Source organism: Mastigoproctus giganteus, chromosome 12, assembly GCF_048544385.1.
Source record: "Mastigoproctus giganteus isolate SK-2022 chromosome 12, ASM4854438v1, whole genome shotgun sequence".
Taxonomy (NCBI): domain Eukaryota; kingdom Metazoa; phylum Arthropoda; class Arachnida; order Uropygi; family Thelyphonidae; genus Mastigoproctus; species Mastigoproctus giganteus.
The window spans coordinates 136,436,899-136,451,114 of NC_143586.1; the positions used below are offsets into that span (position 1 = coordinate 136,436,899).

The 14,216-nt window shown below is 36.7% G+C and overlaps 1 protein-coding gene across 1 annotated transcript in view; it reads left to right on the plus strand.

The window, feature by feature from the left end:
• LOC150077446 (serine/threonine-protein kinase BRSK2-like) overlaps nucleotides 1-14,216 on the plus strand; it is a 614,186-nt gene that overhangs the window by 410,893 nt on the left and 189,077 nt on the right. The window contains exon 4 of the mRNA XM_090386750.1: nucleotides 13,259-13,399. Within this exon, the coding sequence (XP_090242876.1) occupies nucleotides 13,259-13,399 (141 nt within the window). The remainder of the gene's footprint in view (nucleotides 1-13,258; nucleotides 13,400-14,216) is intronic.

Genomic DNA, 14,216 nt, shown 5'->3' on the forward strand with positions numbered 1-14,216 from the left:
ACTTCGCCCCTGGGGAGCTTGTTGGTGATGATGCGGTACACCCCCCCCCCAGGGTTCAGTATTGCCAGTCGTTCCCAAGATGATCTTTTACGCTGCCTTATAAGGGAGGGATGGTCGTTTCTGACTCTTCGATATTCTTCACGGAGGGTGTTGACCTCAATTGGGGGCTAAATCAATTGCAATAGGAATGTGATCAGAGTCAGAAAAAGTAGCGCTACTCTCAATGAAGGATTATATATCAAACAGCTGTTCACTCTGTACAAATCGCAAATCCCCCCTATCATGGAATATTCTTCCCACACCTGGGGCAGCATCCCCAAAACCTCTCTCAGGCTTCTAGATTCCATTCAGAAGAGGGCAGTTACGTTAATTGACTCATTTCTAACAGAGTCTCTCCACTCTCTGTCTCATAGACATACTATTTCTACTGCATGCCTTTTCTACAGATATTTCCATGGTCACTGTTCTTCCGAATTGGCTTCTATAATTTCCGCTCTCTCTTTCAAAACAGACCGAACACGTGCCGCCACCAGACAAATCCATTTACAGTCCAACTTCAAACTAACAGAACCAACTTTTCATCTTCCTCGTTTATTCATTCAACTGCCGTTTTCTGGAACAACCTTCTTTCATACATTTATTTTTATTTATTAAATCAGTTTATTTCCCAAGAAACCTTGGGTCACCTTGGGACGGCTCTGTGCCAGAAGGGTGTGAATATTTACAGACTAAGGTGCGAGGAACACATGCACAACAAACAAGAGTACATGCGTGCTCGACCCGAGACATTTACAGGATTAAATATACAATAATATACAAAATATACAGTAATATACAAAATATATATTAAAAAAAAAAAAAAAACATATTTCCTGAAAATTACAATCTACAGAAGTTCAAGTCTAATGTCAACAAATATTTTCTTTCATCTTCTCAACCTCCAACCCAAGCACGGTACTAAGTACTATAGGTTCTAATACCTCTCGTGTTTGGGGTTTCATATATATATACATATATATATATATCTTCAGTTGTGTTCAAACGCATGGTAACGTCCATGTCACGACGCGCGCAATCAGTTCTACGAGCCCAAGAAGGCTCGACTCGATATGATATTAGATAAATGGTCTATTTCAAAGCCCTTATAGATTACTATTGGCTTTTGCTGCAATACGTTAAGAACTCATTATATTCTTTCAAGTTAGTGAAAAGGTATCACTGGCTGTTGTTTATTTGGGACAGTGATAAGATGAAGAGATTTGTGTCCTATGAAGGTGGCGAGCATTCGTCCGATAATATATATATATATATGTATATGTATAGTAGATATGGCAAATAGTTAACAGTTGAAAGGTAAAATATTCAATTGTGAAGGTGATGCAAACAGTGAAAACTATAGCAAAAACCAAAAAATCAAAATATCCTTATTTATTTGTTTTATTTTGCCTATAACAATTATATGTTTCCCTACTAGGTTATACCATGGACCAAAGTCAGCTAGGATTGATATCACATCCCTTAGTTACCACCTACTCGTTCATACTATGTTCATATGTATATGTATATATATATATTTAATAAAATCAGTTCGAAGAATGAATATGGCAAACGTGGATTGCTGCAATATGTCTAAATACCTGCATACACATTCATGACCTGCGTTCTTCTGCATATTTTAACTCCCGCGTGTGTAACACAGTAAACAAGAATCGCTGCTCGCCGTCATGCAAAAAAAAAGCCCAAGGTTCGATTCCCATTGCCGGCCCAAGTTGAGAAATCCTTTCAACCGAGACAGGAGGAGCTTTTACGCGCTTTCTTCACACAAGGGCACTATCAGTCGCGTCTCGGGCGAGCGCTAGATATTTCTCTTCCTGGAAACAAACTGACTGTAGAAAAAATGCATATGAGACACGATATACTGGGCTTAGCTGCTTCGACACCATTATAAACAATCCACCTCAACTCTCTGCACACTTCAGATGGTATAGTTAGAATCAAGTGTGACACTGACTTTTGCAGAAGACTTCTGTTTAACGTCAATCAATACAGATTCTTCAACTTTAAAATATTTGTTGACATTAGACTTAAAATAGGGTTCCTGCTTTTACGTCTGGTGACCACATGACAGCACGCATATTTCAGAAAAAATATATTTCACCAGTCACTTATGAAGCACCTTACTTTCTCTCTTTTGCGGAAAAAAAATTTCGCGAACACTGTTCTGGAGAGCTTCGATAATTTTTACTAAATCGTTCTTATAGGCCCTGGCTGTATTTTATTATTATTATTATTATTATTATTTACCCTTCTAGCTTTATTGACCCATCACATCATTCACTGCCTCTTAAGAATTAAATTTTTTTTGTCCTTGCATCGTTCAGCAATGTTATTTTGAAATCATATGAGTATAAACAAGTACCACTTATATTAAAAGGCCTCAATACATATATAAGACAGCAGAATGAAAAAAAAAAAGTTTTATTGGCTCAGCCAATTCGCTGGAGGCCATTTTAATTTAAGCATATGCGAGGTGTAAAAATTGAACCCCAGTACTAAACGATACATTATTCTGGTGTACCTTTCAAAATAATTTCTGGCGTTACTTCTATCTATTCACCGTTATCAAAAAGGCTGTATAGTAGAAATGGGCAATGCTGAAAATGCAACAAATATACATACAGGAACTCCCCGACTTACGTAATACTCGACTAACGGAAATTCGACTTTACGTAAGTTTTTGCCGGCCGGTGCAAACTTAAAAAAATCATGGAAACGTATTTTGCATCCCGTAGGAATAAATGGGAGTATCGTGAAAATATCGTAATGTGAACCCAATAACACTGCTTTTTTTTTTTTTCTTTTTTTTTTTTTTTTTTTTTTTTGTTTCTTTTGTAATTCGTTCCAAGTCCTTGGAAGTTGAAAATTTCACTATATTACTAAGCGATTTATCTCTCTAAAAAGTCATATTTATAATGGAAATTGCACTACCCTTTCATCGTTATCATATGTTCCCGTTATAAGAATCAATTTTGAACGCCTTTGTGATATTTTTCTAAAGCACGTATCTAGAGGTCACGACCAGAAAACAATAAAAACAATTTGCACTTTCCGGTTTATTGGGCTTTTCTGTTAGTGCAAGAAATTATAAACGCCTAGTAAACTCGATCTTATTGCATTAGAGATAATGCCGATAACTGCAATTGTGTGGGTTTTTACGCTATTATGGTGAAATGTGTTCCCCTTCACTGAAATCTTCAATCATGTAAAAAACAAATTTTCAGAAACTTGTCTTCATTCCTATTTACAAATACGTATTACAAATGTACAATGGTGAAGGGAAAGCGACCAACGAAAAGTGCAAGTGGTGGTAGTGCCAAGAAACGAAACAGAACTGATTTAGAAATGAAGATGAAAATGATTTAAGAAGTACAAAGCAGGACAAAGTTTATCATCTATTGTAAGGGAAATAGGTCTCGCTGTTTCAACAATGAACGCTATTTTAAAGGACAGTGCGCGTATAAAAGAACATGTAAAAGGATCAACGCACTTAAGATCAACAGTGATCACAAGACAGCGTTCAGGTGCTATATCGAAGATGGAAAAGCTATTAATAATATGGATAGAAATTCAGATTCAGAATCCAGTGCCCCTGAGTCTAATGATCATTCAAGCAAAAGCAAGAAGTATTTATGAAGATATTCCAGATAGGATAAGTACGGCGAACCCCAACCGAAGTTCATGACAAGCAACGGGTGGTTTAATAGGTTCAAGCATCACGCTGGTTTCCACAATGTTAAAATATACGTTGAAGTCGCCAGTGCCGTTTCTGCAGCTGCAGAGAAATTTTGTGATATGTTTGAAAAAATTATTGATGAAGGCGGCTATTCAACGCAGCAAATTTTTAATGTTGACAAGACTGCTCTGTATTGGGGAAAAAAAATGCCGGATCGAACGTACATTGCCGGAAAATACAATGCCAGATTTTAAGGCGTCAAAAGATGGGGCCACGCTCTTGCTTGGGGATAATGCAGCAGGAGATAACCACTGCTTGTGTCCCATTCTGGAAATCCTCGTGCATTTAAGGGCATCAATAAAGTCACCCTACCCGTTTATTTCCGATCGAACCAAAGAGCATGGATAACGATATGTCCCTTTGAGGATTTGTTTAAATGCTGCTTCATTCCCGAAGTTGAAAAATATTGTAAAGACAACGACGTTCCTTTCAAGATTTTGCTTCTATTAGATAATGCTCCTGGACGTCCTACTCATCTAGATGATTTCAATTTGAACGTGAGAGTCATATTTCTACCACCAAACACGACTTCACTCATCCTATCTATGAATCAGGGTGTTATTTGGAATTTAAAAGAATGCTATTTACGCACATTTGCTCAGGCATTGTCTGCAGTAGACGGTGAGAAAAATTTTACGTTAAGAGACTTTTGGAAATATTACAATATTTACACGTCATCTTATATATTAATAAGGCCTGGGCGGAAATTACAAAAAGTTTTTTAAATAGCGCATGGAAGAAAATATGCCCACGGCACATAAAAGGCTTCGAAGGATTTGAAAATGACGAATCATATGAAGAGGTTACAGATAAGATTGTAAAGGTTGCAAAGCTACTTCAGTTGGAGGTTGAGCCAAAGACGTGGAGGAGTTAATAGAGGAAGAAGAGAACGAATTATCTAACGAAGAACTTATTGACTTACAGGCAGCGATAGTGAAAGAAGAAAATGTTGACGAAGCTGAAGATGAACCAAAATGAGGAGCCGAGACGCTTCATCATCAGAGAGATGGCAATGGCATTTCGTGAAATTGCATCGCCAATGGCGAGGTTTGAGAAGATGGATCCTGACAGCGAACGATTCTTAAAAGTTAACAGAGGGGTGAATGATATGCTTGCTACAAAGAAATCTACGATGAAAATAAAAAAGCCACCGTCCAGTCATCCATTAATATGCTCTTTCGTAAGGTTGAGCGGCCGACCCCTTCTAAATCTCCACAGCCTTCAACCTCCGCAGTGGCGTACTTATGAGCTGAAGACGTCGATTCTGGCAACGATGCTCGAAAGGTAAAACTTACTGACGAAATTTTATAACTTTGAATTTTTTTTAAATTGCACGCTTTTGTAATTTTTCCTGCGCATGAGATAAAAAAACTGAATAAATACAATAAATAATTCTATTTACATGTTCGTCGAACATTTCTTTTTTGATTCAATCAATTCAGCGAGCACAGTTGCGAGTGCTGCACAAGCATGGGGGAAATTCCGACTTACGCAGCGTTCCGCGGAACGCAACCTTACGTAAGTTGGGGAGTTCCTGTAAATTACTCGAAAGCTAAGCAGTACTATGTGTAACCATTAATAATTATTTTACAGCGTTAAGTTTGTTAATTTATTAGTTGAACGGATATCAAGTATAAGCAACACTGAAACTGACAATAACTCTATAATATACAACTTTTAGCGACTTAAAGTAACTTAACAACTTATCATGAAGATAATTACTTTTTCTTTTTAATGAAAACCCCAAGCATGAGAGGAATTAGAATCCATAATACTGAGTACCGTGTATGGGTTCAAGGTTGAGAAGATGAAAGAAGGTACTTGTTGACATTAGACTTTAATTTCTGTAGATTCTGTAATTTTCAGGAAATTTTCTGTAATTTTCAGGAAATAGATACGAAGGGATATTGTCCCAGAAAATGGAAGTTAAAGAAATAAAGGAGAAAGAAAAAAACTTGGTACTGTGAGTTTGAAGCTGGACAGTAAAAAGATGCTGACTGGTTGCGGCAAGTGTTCAGACTGGTTTGAAAAAGAGAGAGAATTACAGAATCGAATTCAAAAGAGCACTGCCTATAGAAGGGTCTACAGAAAAGGCATATAGCAGAAAAAGAATGTAGAGGAAAAAGAGAATGGAGAGACTAAGAGAATGGAGATAACGTTACCTCGATGGTGCGCCCCACCGCATACACTATATCAGTCATAACTTAATAGTTATGGCTGATTAGCAACTTATTAGTATCCTTCTACTATATTTTACATTATAAAAATGAGCAAAAATTTTATATTCTCTATGCAATATTAGCAAAAAAAGATTTTGTACACTCTTTATGCAAAGAGGATATTGATTCGTGTTGGTATAAACCCTTCGTATTTTTCATCAAGAAACGCACGCACGCACAGCCTGCCACTAACCTCTTTTCTGGATAAACCAGGGTATTTTTCTTGAGCCATAATGCCTTCACTCTGAAATTTCCATAATAATATTATAAAACACTTTCAGTTTTAGTAAACGAGTGTTTTCTATTGATGAAGATCTAATCCTTACACTTGAGAATCAAAGTGGAATTTTCTCCGGAATGCAGTTTTTGTTATGCTTCAGATAATTTCCCTTTAATCTTCAGCCATGATTTCCCATTAGTATTAGCTTTTCCACTTAATTATTTAACTTCCGAGTAAACTCCTTCAACTCCATTATTAGTAATTGGGAAATAACATTAAACGTTCTAGAAATCTCAAATAAGTGTTCAGCAGGGTTAAAAAGCGCTGAGGTAATTAAAGCAATGAGACATCAGCACATCATCTGTATATTGCATGAATTCCATAGTCCAGATTGCTTTTCAAAAAATACACTAATTTAATACAGTGGAAATACGTTTTTACATCAATTAAATAATCTGATACCTCTTGAGTAGTTCTTTGATGCACCACATTAACTGTTTTATATGGGTAAAAATTGTAATCCTCTTTTCTAATCCGAAGTTAATAAGGTCAGTTTTTTTTTTATCTCTGCTTAATTTTTATACAGTTAATGTGAATGTCCTTACAACTCTGCTGTGTATACACTGTAATCGTGGGGTGTCTTCTCAGTTATCCGTCACGAATGCAACAGACCCCACAGATCATTCTGACTTCGAGTCACCAGTAAAGACAGGCACGAAATCAGAACAATGCGATGAGCAGCGCAAAGTTGTATGTAAACCAGTGTTTCCCAACGTGGGTCCCACGCCCCACATGGGGGCAATTTGATTGTTCAGGGGGGCAATTCAAAAATTGCTCGTCTAGAGTTTAAAACAACCGCCTACTATGATTTAACTTGTACAAAAGAAGAATTGTTGGTATCTCAATTTTAAATAAGCATTCGTTAAATGTTGTACTTTCTATAGAGCTGCACTTGAAAGTTTGGAGTAATATCAACTACAGTTTGCTCGGAGAGTATTGCTTACTATGCCTAGTGAAGGAATAGTACATACTGTATTGGACGATTGCTTATGGCATATGCAATGTGCAAGCAAAGTGGTTGTCTACTGTAGCCTACCGCAAACTCAGCATGTTATATGAAATAGGTAATTCCTTTCATACAAACGCTCGTTTGGGCATCGTGACTGTACATTTGGATAGGTTTGACGATCTCAGATTAAAATAAAAATTACTTTGTCCACGCACAGAATTATTATTAATGAAGAACCGTGATATACAATGGTATGTATTTGTCATATATGTATTTCTGTGGTCTCAGTAAATAAGCAAATAAGTCCAAAAACTCGAATTTGCAGGAGAGAAAAAATAAACTTCACACTCTCATATAAACATGCATATATTCGAATATACAAATATTTATTACTCACGCTAAAACTACAATAACGAAGATAGCTGCGTGTCACATAATAGTAAATAATAAATACTTTATTATAGTGCACTTATCTCATTTTTGACAAATTAGACTTATCTGCTTGTTCACAGAGACCACAGATTTAATAGCCCGAATTCAGTAATTCGTGTGATTTATTCATTCAAAAAGCGTACTAATAATTAATTTTGATATATTAAAATAAAATTAAATTAACTTTAATGCATAGTTTATTTTTAGTTTTTGATTTATCTTATATTTATTTCTTTCAGTTGCGCAGTAAAATGAGTAGTGCAAGTAAAAAAAAAGTTCGTCAGTATTCAGAGGAATACTTAAAATTTGGTTTCATACCCGCTATCCACGATCAAAGGTCACCTTTTTGTCTTTTATGCCAACAATGCTTGACCAACGAATCAATGAAGCGAGGTCGTCTTGAGGCGCATTTGAAGGCGAAACATAATGCTCATGTAAATTCAGATTTAGATTACTTTCAAACTTTAAAGAAGAATTTTGAAAAAAGAGCAACATTAAAGTCTCTGTTTATTGCTCATACTGCAACTGTCAATCGTACTCTTGAGGCTAGTTATGAAATTTCTTTACTCATTGCTAAATCTGAGAAAAATCATACTATAGGAGAGAATTTAATCAAACCATCAATATCAGCATTTCTTAAAACAGTTCTGGAAAAAGATGACAAAGACGTGAAAGCTATGCCACTCAATAACAATACTGTTAGCAGAAGAATAGATGAAATGAGTGAAGATATTGAAATACAACTTGTTGGAAAGCTGAAAACAAGAAAATTCTCAGTGCAAATGGATGAATCAACTTTGAGAGACAGTGAAGCCGTACTGATAACTTATGTGAGATATATTGATAAAGGTAATTTTGCTGAAGAAATGTTATTCTGTAAATCATTAGAGAGCACCACTACCTCCAAAGATATATATAATAAGCTAAAAAATTACTTAGATGACAATAATATACCAATGAAAAATATAACATCTTGCGCTTCGGATGGTGCTCCTAATATGATGGGCAAGAAAAATGGCTGCTTAAAATTGATGAAAGATGAGAATCCAGAAATGCTTCTTGTGCATTGTGTTATTCATAGGGAAAACTTGGTAGCTAAAAATATTTCGCCTGTTCTTCATGAAGTACTAAAATCAGTTATAAAATGTGTCAATGCTATTAAAGCTAATGCCAAATGTGAGCGTCTCTTCAAGCTTTTTTGTGAAGAACAAAATGGAGACCATGTGAGACTTTTACTTCACACTGAAGTAAGGTGGCTCTCGAAAGGGAACTGCTTGAAAAGATTCATGGAACTATTTGATACTATTAGTGACTTTTTTTTAAGTGACAAACCTGAAATGAAGCATCTGTTAACGGTCGATGGTAAAGCATTTGTGAGTTATTTAGCCGATATCTTTGAAAAACTAAATATATTAAATAAACAACTTCAAGGAACAAATAAAACTCTCGTCGATGCAAAAGCGAAGATATTTGGTTTCATTACATTTATTGAATTATGTCAAAAATATATTTGTAACAAAAATTTTGAACAGTTTCGTTGGCTGCAAAAATGTGAAGTGACTGATACCGCTGTACTTGTTATTGTCGATCATCTGAAAATTCTGTCCGCTGATTTAAAAGAAAGGTTTTCTGATTTAAAACAAATTGATTTTCCAACCTGGATGATGCAACCAATGTTAGTGGATTTGTCTGATGTATCAATGCAGTACCAAGAAGAACTCTCAGAAATGCAAAATGATGAGTCAGTTAAAACTTTATTCAATATAAAAGGAGCGATGGCATGGCTTTGTGATGAAACAGAAATTAAATACCCAAATTCAACCAACTTTGCAAGAGAGCTATTGTTACCGTTTCCATCTTCATATTTAGCTGAATGTGGATTTAGTGCCATAAATGATTTGTTCCTAAAGAAAAGAAATCGACTGGATATCACAAAACGGGGAGACTTGAGACTGAAGCTGACTAAATTGGAGCCCAATATAAAATCTCTCTGCGGCAAGCATCAAGCACAAGGGTCTCACTAAATTTAGTGCACTCATCTAGAAGTGACTTCACATGGAATGTTGAAATTATTAAACAATTAAATAATAATTACTAAAAATTAAAATATTATAAAAAAATCTTTCATATAAATTATTTTGTACTTGAATTTTAGTTGTCCATTATATGTTTTGAAAATTTACTTACTGTTTTTTTCTTAATAATTTCCTAATGATTTCTTCCTAAAACCTAAGTTTTGTGTCCTGAACAAGTTGTAATTAGGCTTCATTTAGGGAATAATTCAATTTTTGAATATAAAAAATATGTATATCGGTGTTTCCCAACGTTACATAGGGGGCATCAGAATTTTAGAAAGACTTAGGTGGGGCATGGTAAAAAAAAGGTTGGGAAACACTGATGTAAACAGAAGCTGGATTGCTGATTTTCCCCAATATTTAGACGAGAAGTGGAATGAAGGCGGAGTGGAAGGGGTTATTTTGGTGAGTAACACTGCCTACCGTGATGAGCAGCTTATGGACGCGAACACCTACAGATTTTCCTATTGCAGCTCGAAATAGGACGTCCACAAAGGACGTCTGGCAAAGATTTCAGTTTAAAAGTATATTTTATCAATAACTGCTTTTTTCGATAAAATATACTTTTAGAATTCATAGCATCTTGCGACAGATGCTATGAATTGCATCTGTCGCAAGCGATAGATGCAATTCATAGTGTACAGTGTTTATTGTCCAACAGCACCAAGAATTCCCCCTACAAACCACGAGGAATACTCTGTAACTCATTACAAACTGTAAATGCAAGAGACAGTGTAGCTTTTTGTGTAAGTTTGCATTGTGTAGTGTTGTGTTGGTTGTTCTGTAATTCCTACAGATGCGGTTCAGTTGCTTCGACGTACAAACTCAGGCTGGAGACGTTCTAAATTCTCCAATAACAATACGGATAGCCTGATAGTAAACTGGATCTCGCCATCGAAGTACGCTGTTTCTATCAAATGTATCGAACACTTGCGATCCATAATCTAATTTAGATCGGACAAGTATATGATACAGGGGAAGTAAAGTGCTGTGAACTGCTCTCCAATTATTATATAAGATGGCGAGTAGGAGATTCAGATCTCTTGTGAACTTCATCAGAAATTGACGGATATGTTGTAGGAATGTCAAGTTATTATCGAACGCAAGCCCCAAGAATTTTGTACCGGACAAAGTCGTCACTGGAATGACGACTTTGTCCAAGTTTCAGTTTAGGTTCAGGGTGCAAGTTCCGCTTGCGAGAAAAAGTGTACGCTAACAGTCTTCTGAGACAAAACCTGAAGCTATTAGCGTCAGGAGGTGAGATGGTCAGTGGCGTGATGTAACTGCCTTTTCAGGACCCTTATATTACGTGAATGACAGAAAATAATGGGCCAGAAAGAGAGAGAAAGAGCGAAGCCAACAAGAACTTGGAATGAGCGGTTTGACAAAAAAAATTTAATAAAAACAGCTAGAAGACCCAAGATTATAGACTAAGATTATAGGTGTCTTTCAAAATTCCAAATCTCCAAGCACATCTCATGTGCTTTTTTCATATGAAAGAAAATGGATATCAGGTGCTGGCGTTTGAGGAAAGTATTTCAAATATATATTTCCAGTAGAATTAAAATGATGGAGTGTTCACCTGTTCCTTCGGAAACCACACTGCGCTCTGGAAAGTAGGTCATTAGTTTATAAATATCACACGAAGCGGGCACTGACAATCCTTTCCAGCATCTCGCACAAGCAAGTTATCAGAGAGTCGGGAGAGTATTAGTTCGGAATTTTTTTGGATCCGTTCCTGGCTTGGGGATGGCAAGCACAATTGCCTTATTCCAGGTGTCTGAAAACTCTTCCTCGAAACAGATTCTGTTGTAGAGACAGAGCAGGCATCCAGAGATTCTTAAGTTTAATCATCTCATAAGGGGGTGTCGTTATGGCACAACGGTACTCTCCTGGGACAGAGAGTGCTGCGACTTTCAATTTCCATTCTGTAAAAGGCTGGTTGCAGGCCTCACAGCCATTTGAGGACAACTTCAAATTCTATTTTTCATATATTTGTTTGAGTACCATAAACTCAGGAATGTAAAATGTCTTCCTTGAATTTTCGCAGTTGCAGTTGGGTCTGCAATTGAATAACCTCGTTATGCATAATTGCATGTTCTAAGATCAATGAAGGATATGAAGAATTCCGGAAAATGAAGGGAAAATCGATGAAGGATGTGAAGGATGTAAAAGAAGGACAAATCCTAAATCGATGTGTCCTTCATTCTCCGTACTTTGTCCCGTATTACCTCGAGTGTTGCTGCTCAGATGATGGAAGATCCGAAATCCAGATTCTTTCTGAATCGTAACGTGCGGTGCGTGCACGTTTAAAGGCCATTAGTAGAATCGCCTTCTTCCCCACACCGCATGGAAACGACCTCAGTTCGAATCCCGTCGATGACGTGAGAATTTTTGTGTTTCTTTTTCACAACGTGGCTGAGTTAGTCGGTCTCGGGTGAGAGTAGCATAGTTTTTCCTGCCAGCAACTGGGATTTTTTGTCCAGCAAACAGAAAATCTAACACAGAACACGCACAATTTACACACATGATATATACTACACAATACGGCCTAAGTCTCTGATGGGCCTGAAACCTTACAACAAATAAAGACTATTAGATTATCTGTGGTGAAAAAATGAGAAATATCCCCCATGCCTTGTTTTGTGCTCTTCTTGCTGATGTGCATCCCACCATTGTTTCGGAAATGATGGAAACTGAGTCAATGTTGTCGGATTTGCTATTGCCGTTGCTTGGATAATACTTTCTACGATCGATGTACATTACTGCGTCATTGATTGTGTCCTGAATGATGTGGTGATATTAAATTTTGTCAGATATTGTTGTAGGGTTTTAGGAGCATCAGCGATTAAGCCCATATTGCTCCGTGTATACTGTCTGTAAATTGATTGTGTTCTGTGGTCGATTTTCTGATTGCTGGACGAAAAACCCGAGTTTCCGGAAGAAAAACCCATGCCATCCTCTCCTGAGACCGATTAACTCAGCCACGTTGTGAAAAATGGCCATAAAAATTCCTCACGTCTTTTCCACTCGGTGTGGGAAGGACGGCGATTCTACCAACTGTGCTACTCGCGAGGACCTTGCCAGATGTCTAAAGGCACGTCATTAAGCGTGATAAACCCTCCAGTGTGGTATCCTTCGACGGATGATGCTTTCCCATTGCAAAGGGTGGATATCACCAGGCACGTCGTAAAAAAAAAGGTCCATAACAATTCCTCGCATCTTTGATGGGATTCGAACTCCAGTCTTTTTAAAGAATATACAGTATACAAAGTCCCTATCCGCTTTATTTTTTTGTTAATATTATACTGCAGTTTTCTAACGCACAAGGAAATGCATAACTGAAGCAGAATATTGAAGTTTGAAAGCAGCTTCATTTATTATTCAGTGTATTACTTACTAATTACTCTCCATTTATTATTTATATTGTATTACCTACTCTCCATTTATTATTGTTTTTTTTACTAGCCCCCATACAGTAATTATACTATTTTATACTCTTCTTGACAGGTATCTTATCTTAGAACATGTTTCGGGAGGGGAATTATTTGACTACCTTGTAAAGAAAGGTCGTCTGACCCCGAAAGAAGCGAGGAGATTTTTCCGTCAAATTATATCAGCTCTAGATTTTTGCCACAGCCACTCTATCTGGTAAGTTCAAATAATACATATTAAAATGCCACTGTTTTCTTTTCTAAGCTACCAACGGAAATGGCGTCGAATGATATAACAGTCAGGGTGCACCGGGCAAAAAGATGTTTATATTCAATCAGTGCAACAATGTATTGCAACAGTAGGGTTTTCAGTTTCTGTTCAAGAGTGTCCTGTTTCGCACAATATTCTTTCTTGACCTGAGCTATAGTGGATGAAGACAGAAAGCAAAATTCAGGGAGGAAATGAACAGGGATGTCATCATTTTACAATCAGTGTGCTTTAGGCGGCGACTCAAAAATATGTTTAAATTCTTTGGCGAACTGCCAGAAAGAATCGGGGTTTCACAGTTTACATTACTGTTATCTGCTCAAGTTTAGAAAAGCAATGGAGATCGTTTCGGGAATAAAACAGAGAAGCATTCGATAGCTGATTAATGTTTCAGAAAACACAGAAGTAACGATCACATGAAATACTGCGCAAAATAAAAGAGTACCGATTTAAATTCAGTAGAACTAGTTCTGCTTCTCTGGAATCCTTTATATACATTATCAAATTATAATATATGCTGGATATGATGGCCACGCATGACTCGTGAGTGACTTCGGACACACATGCGGCATGAGTATCCAAATTTTTCAAAAACAAATAAAAAATGCGCTTTTCTACTGTGTTGTACGTGTATACTGAATTCGACTGAGCCTAACCCTATACAACGCTCGCACGTATAAAAAAAAATAAAAAACAGAGCAATGGAACATGCAATACTAGAGTACTTGACAAGTAAAGGAAATAGTATAGTAATCCATTTTGAAGC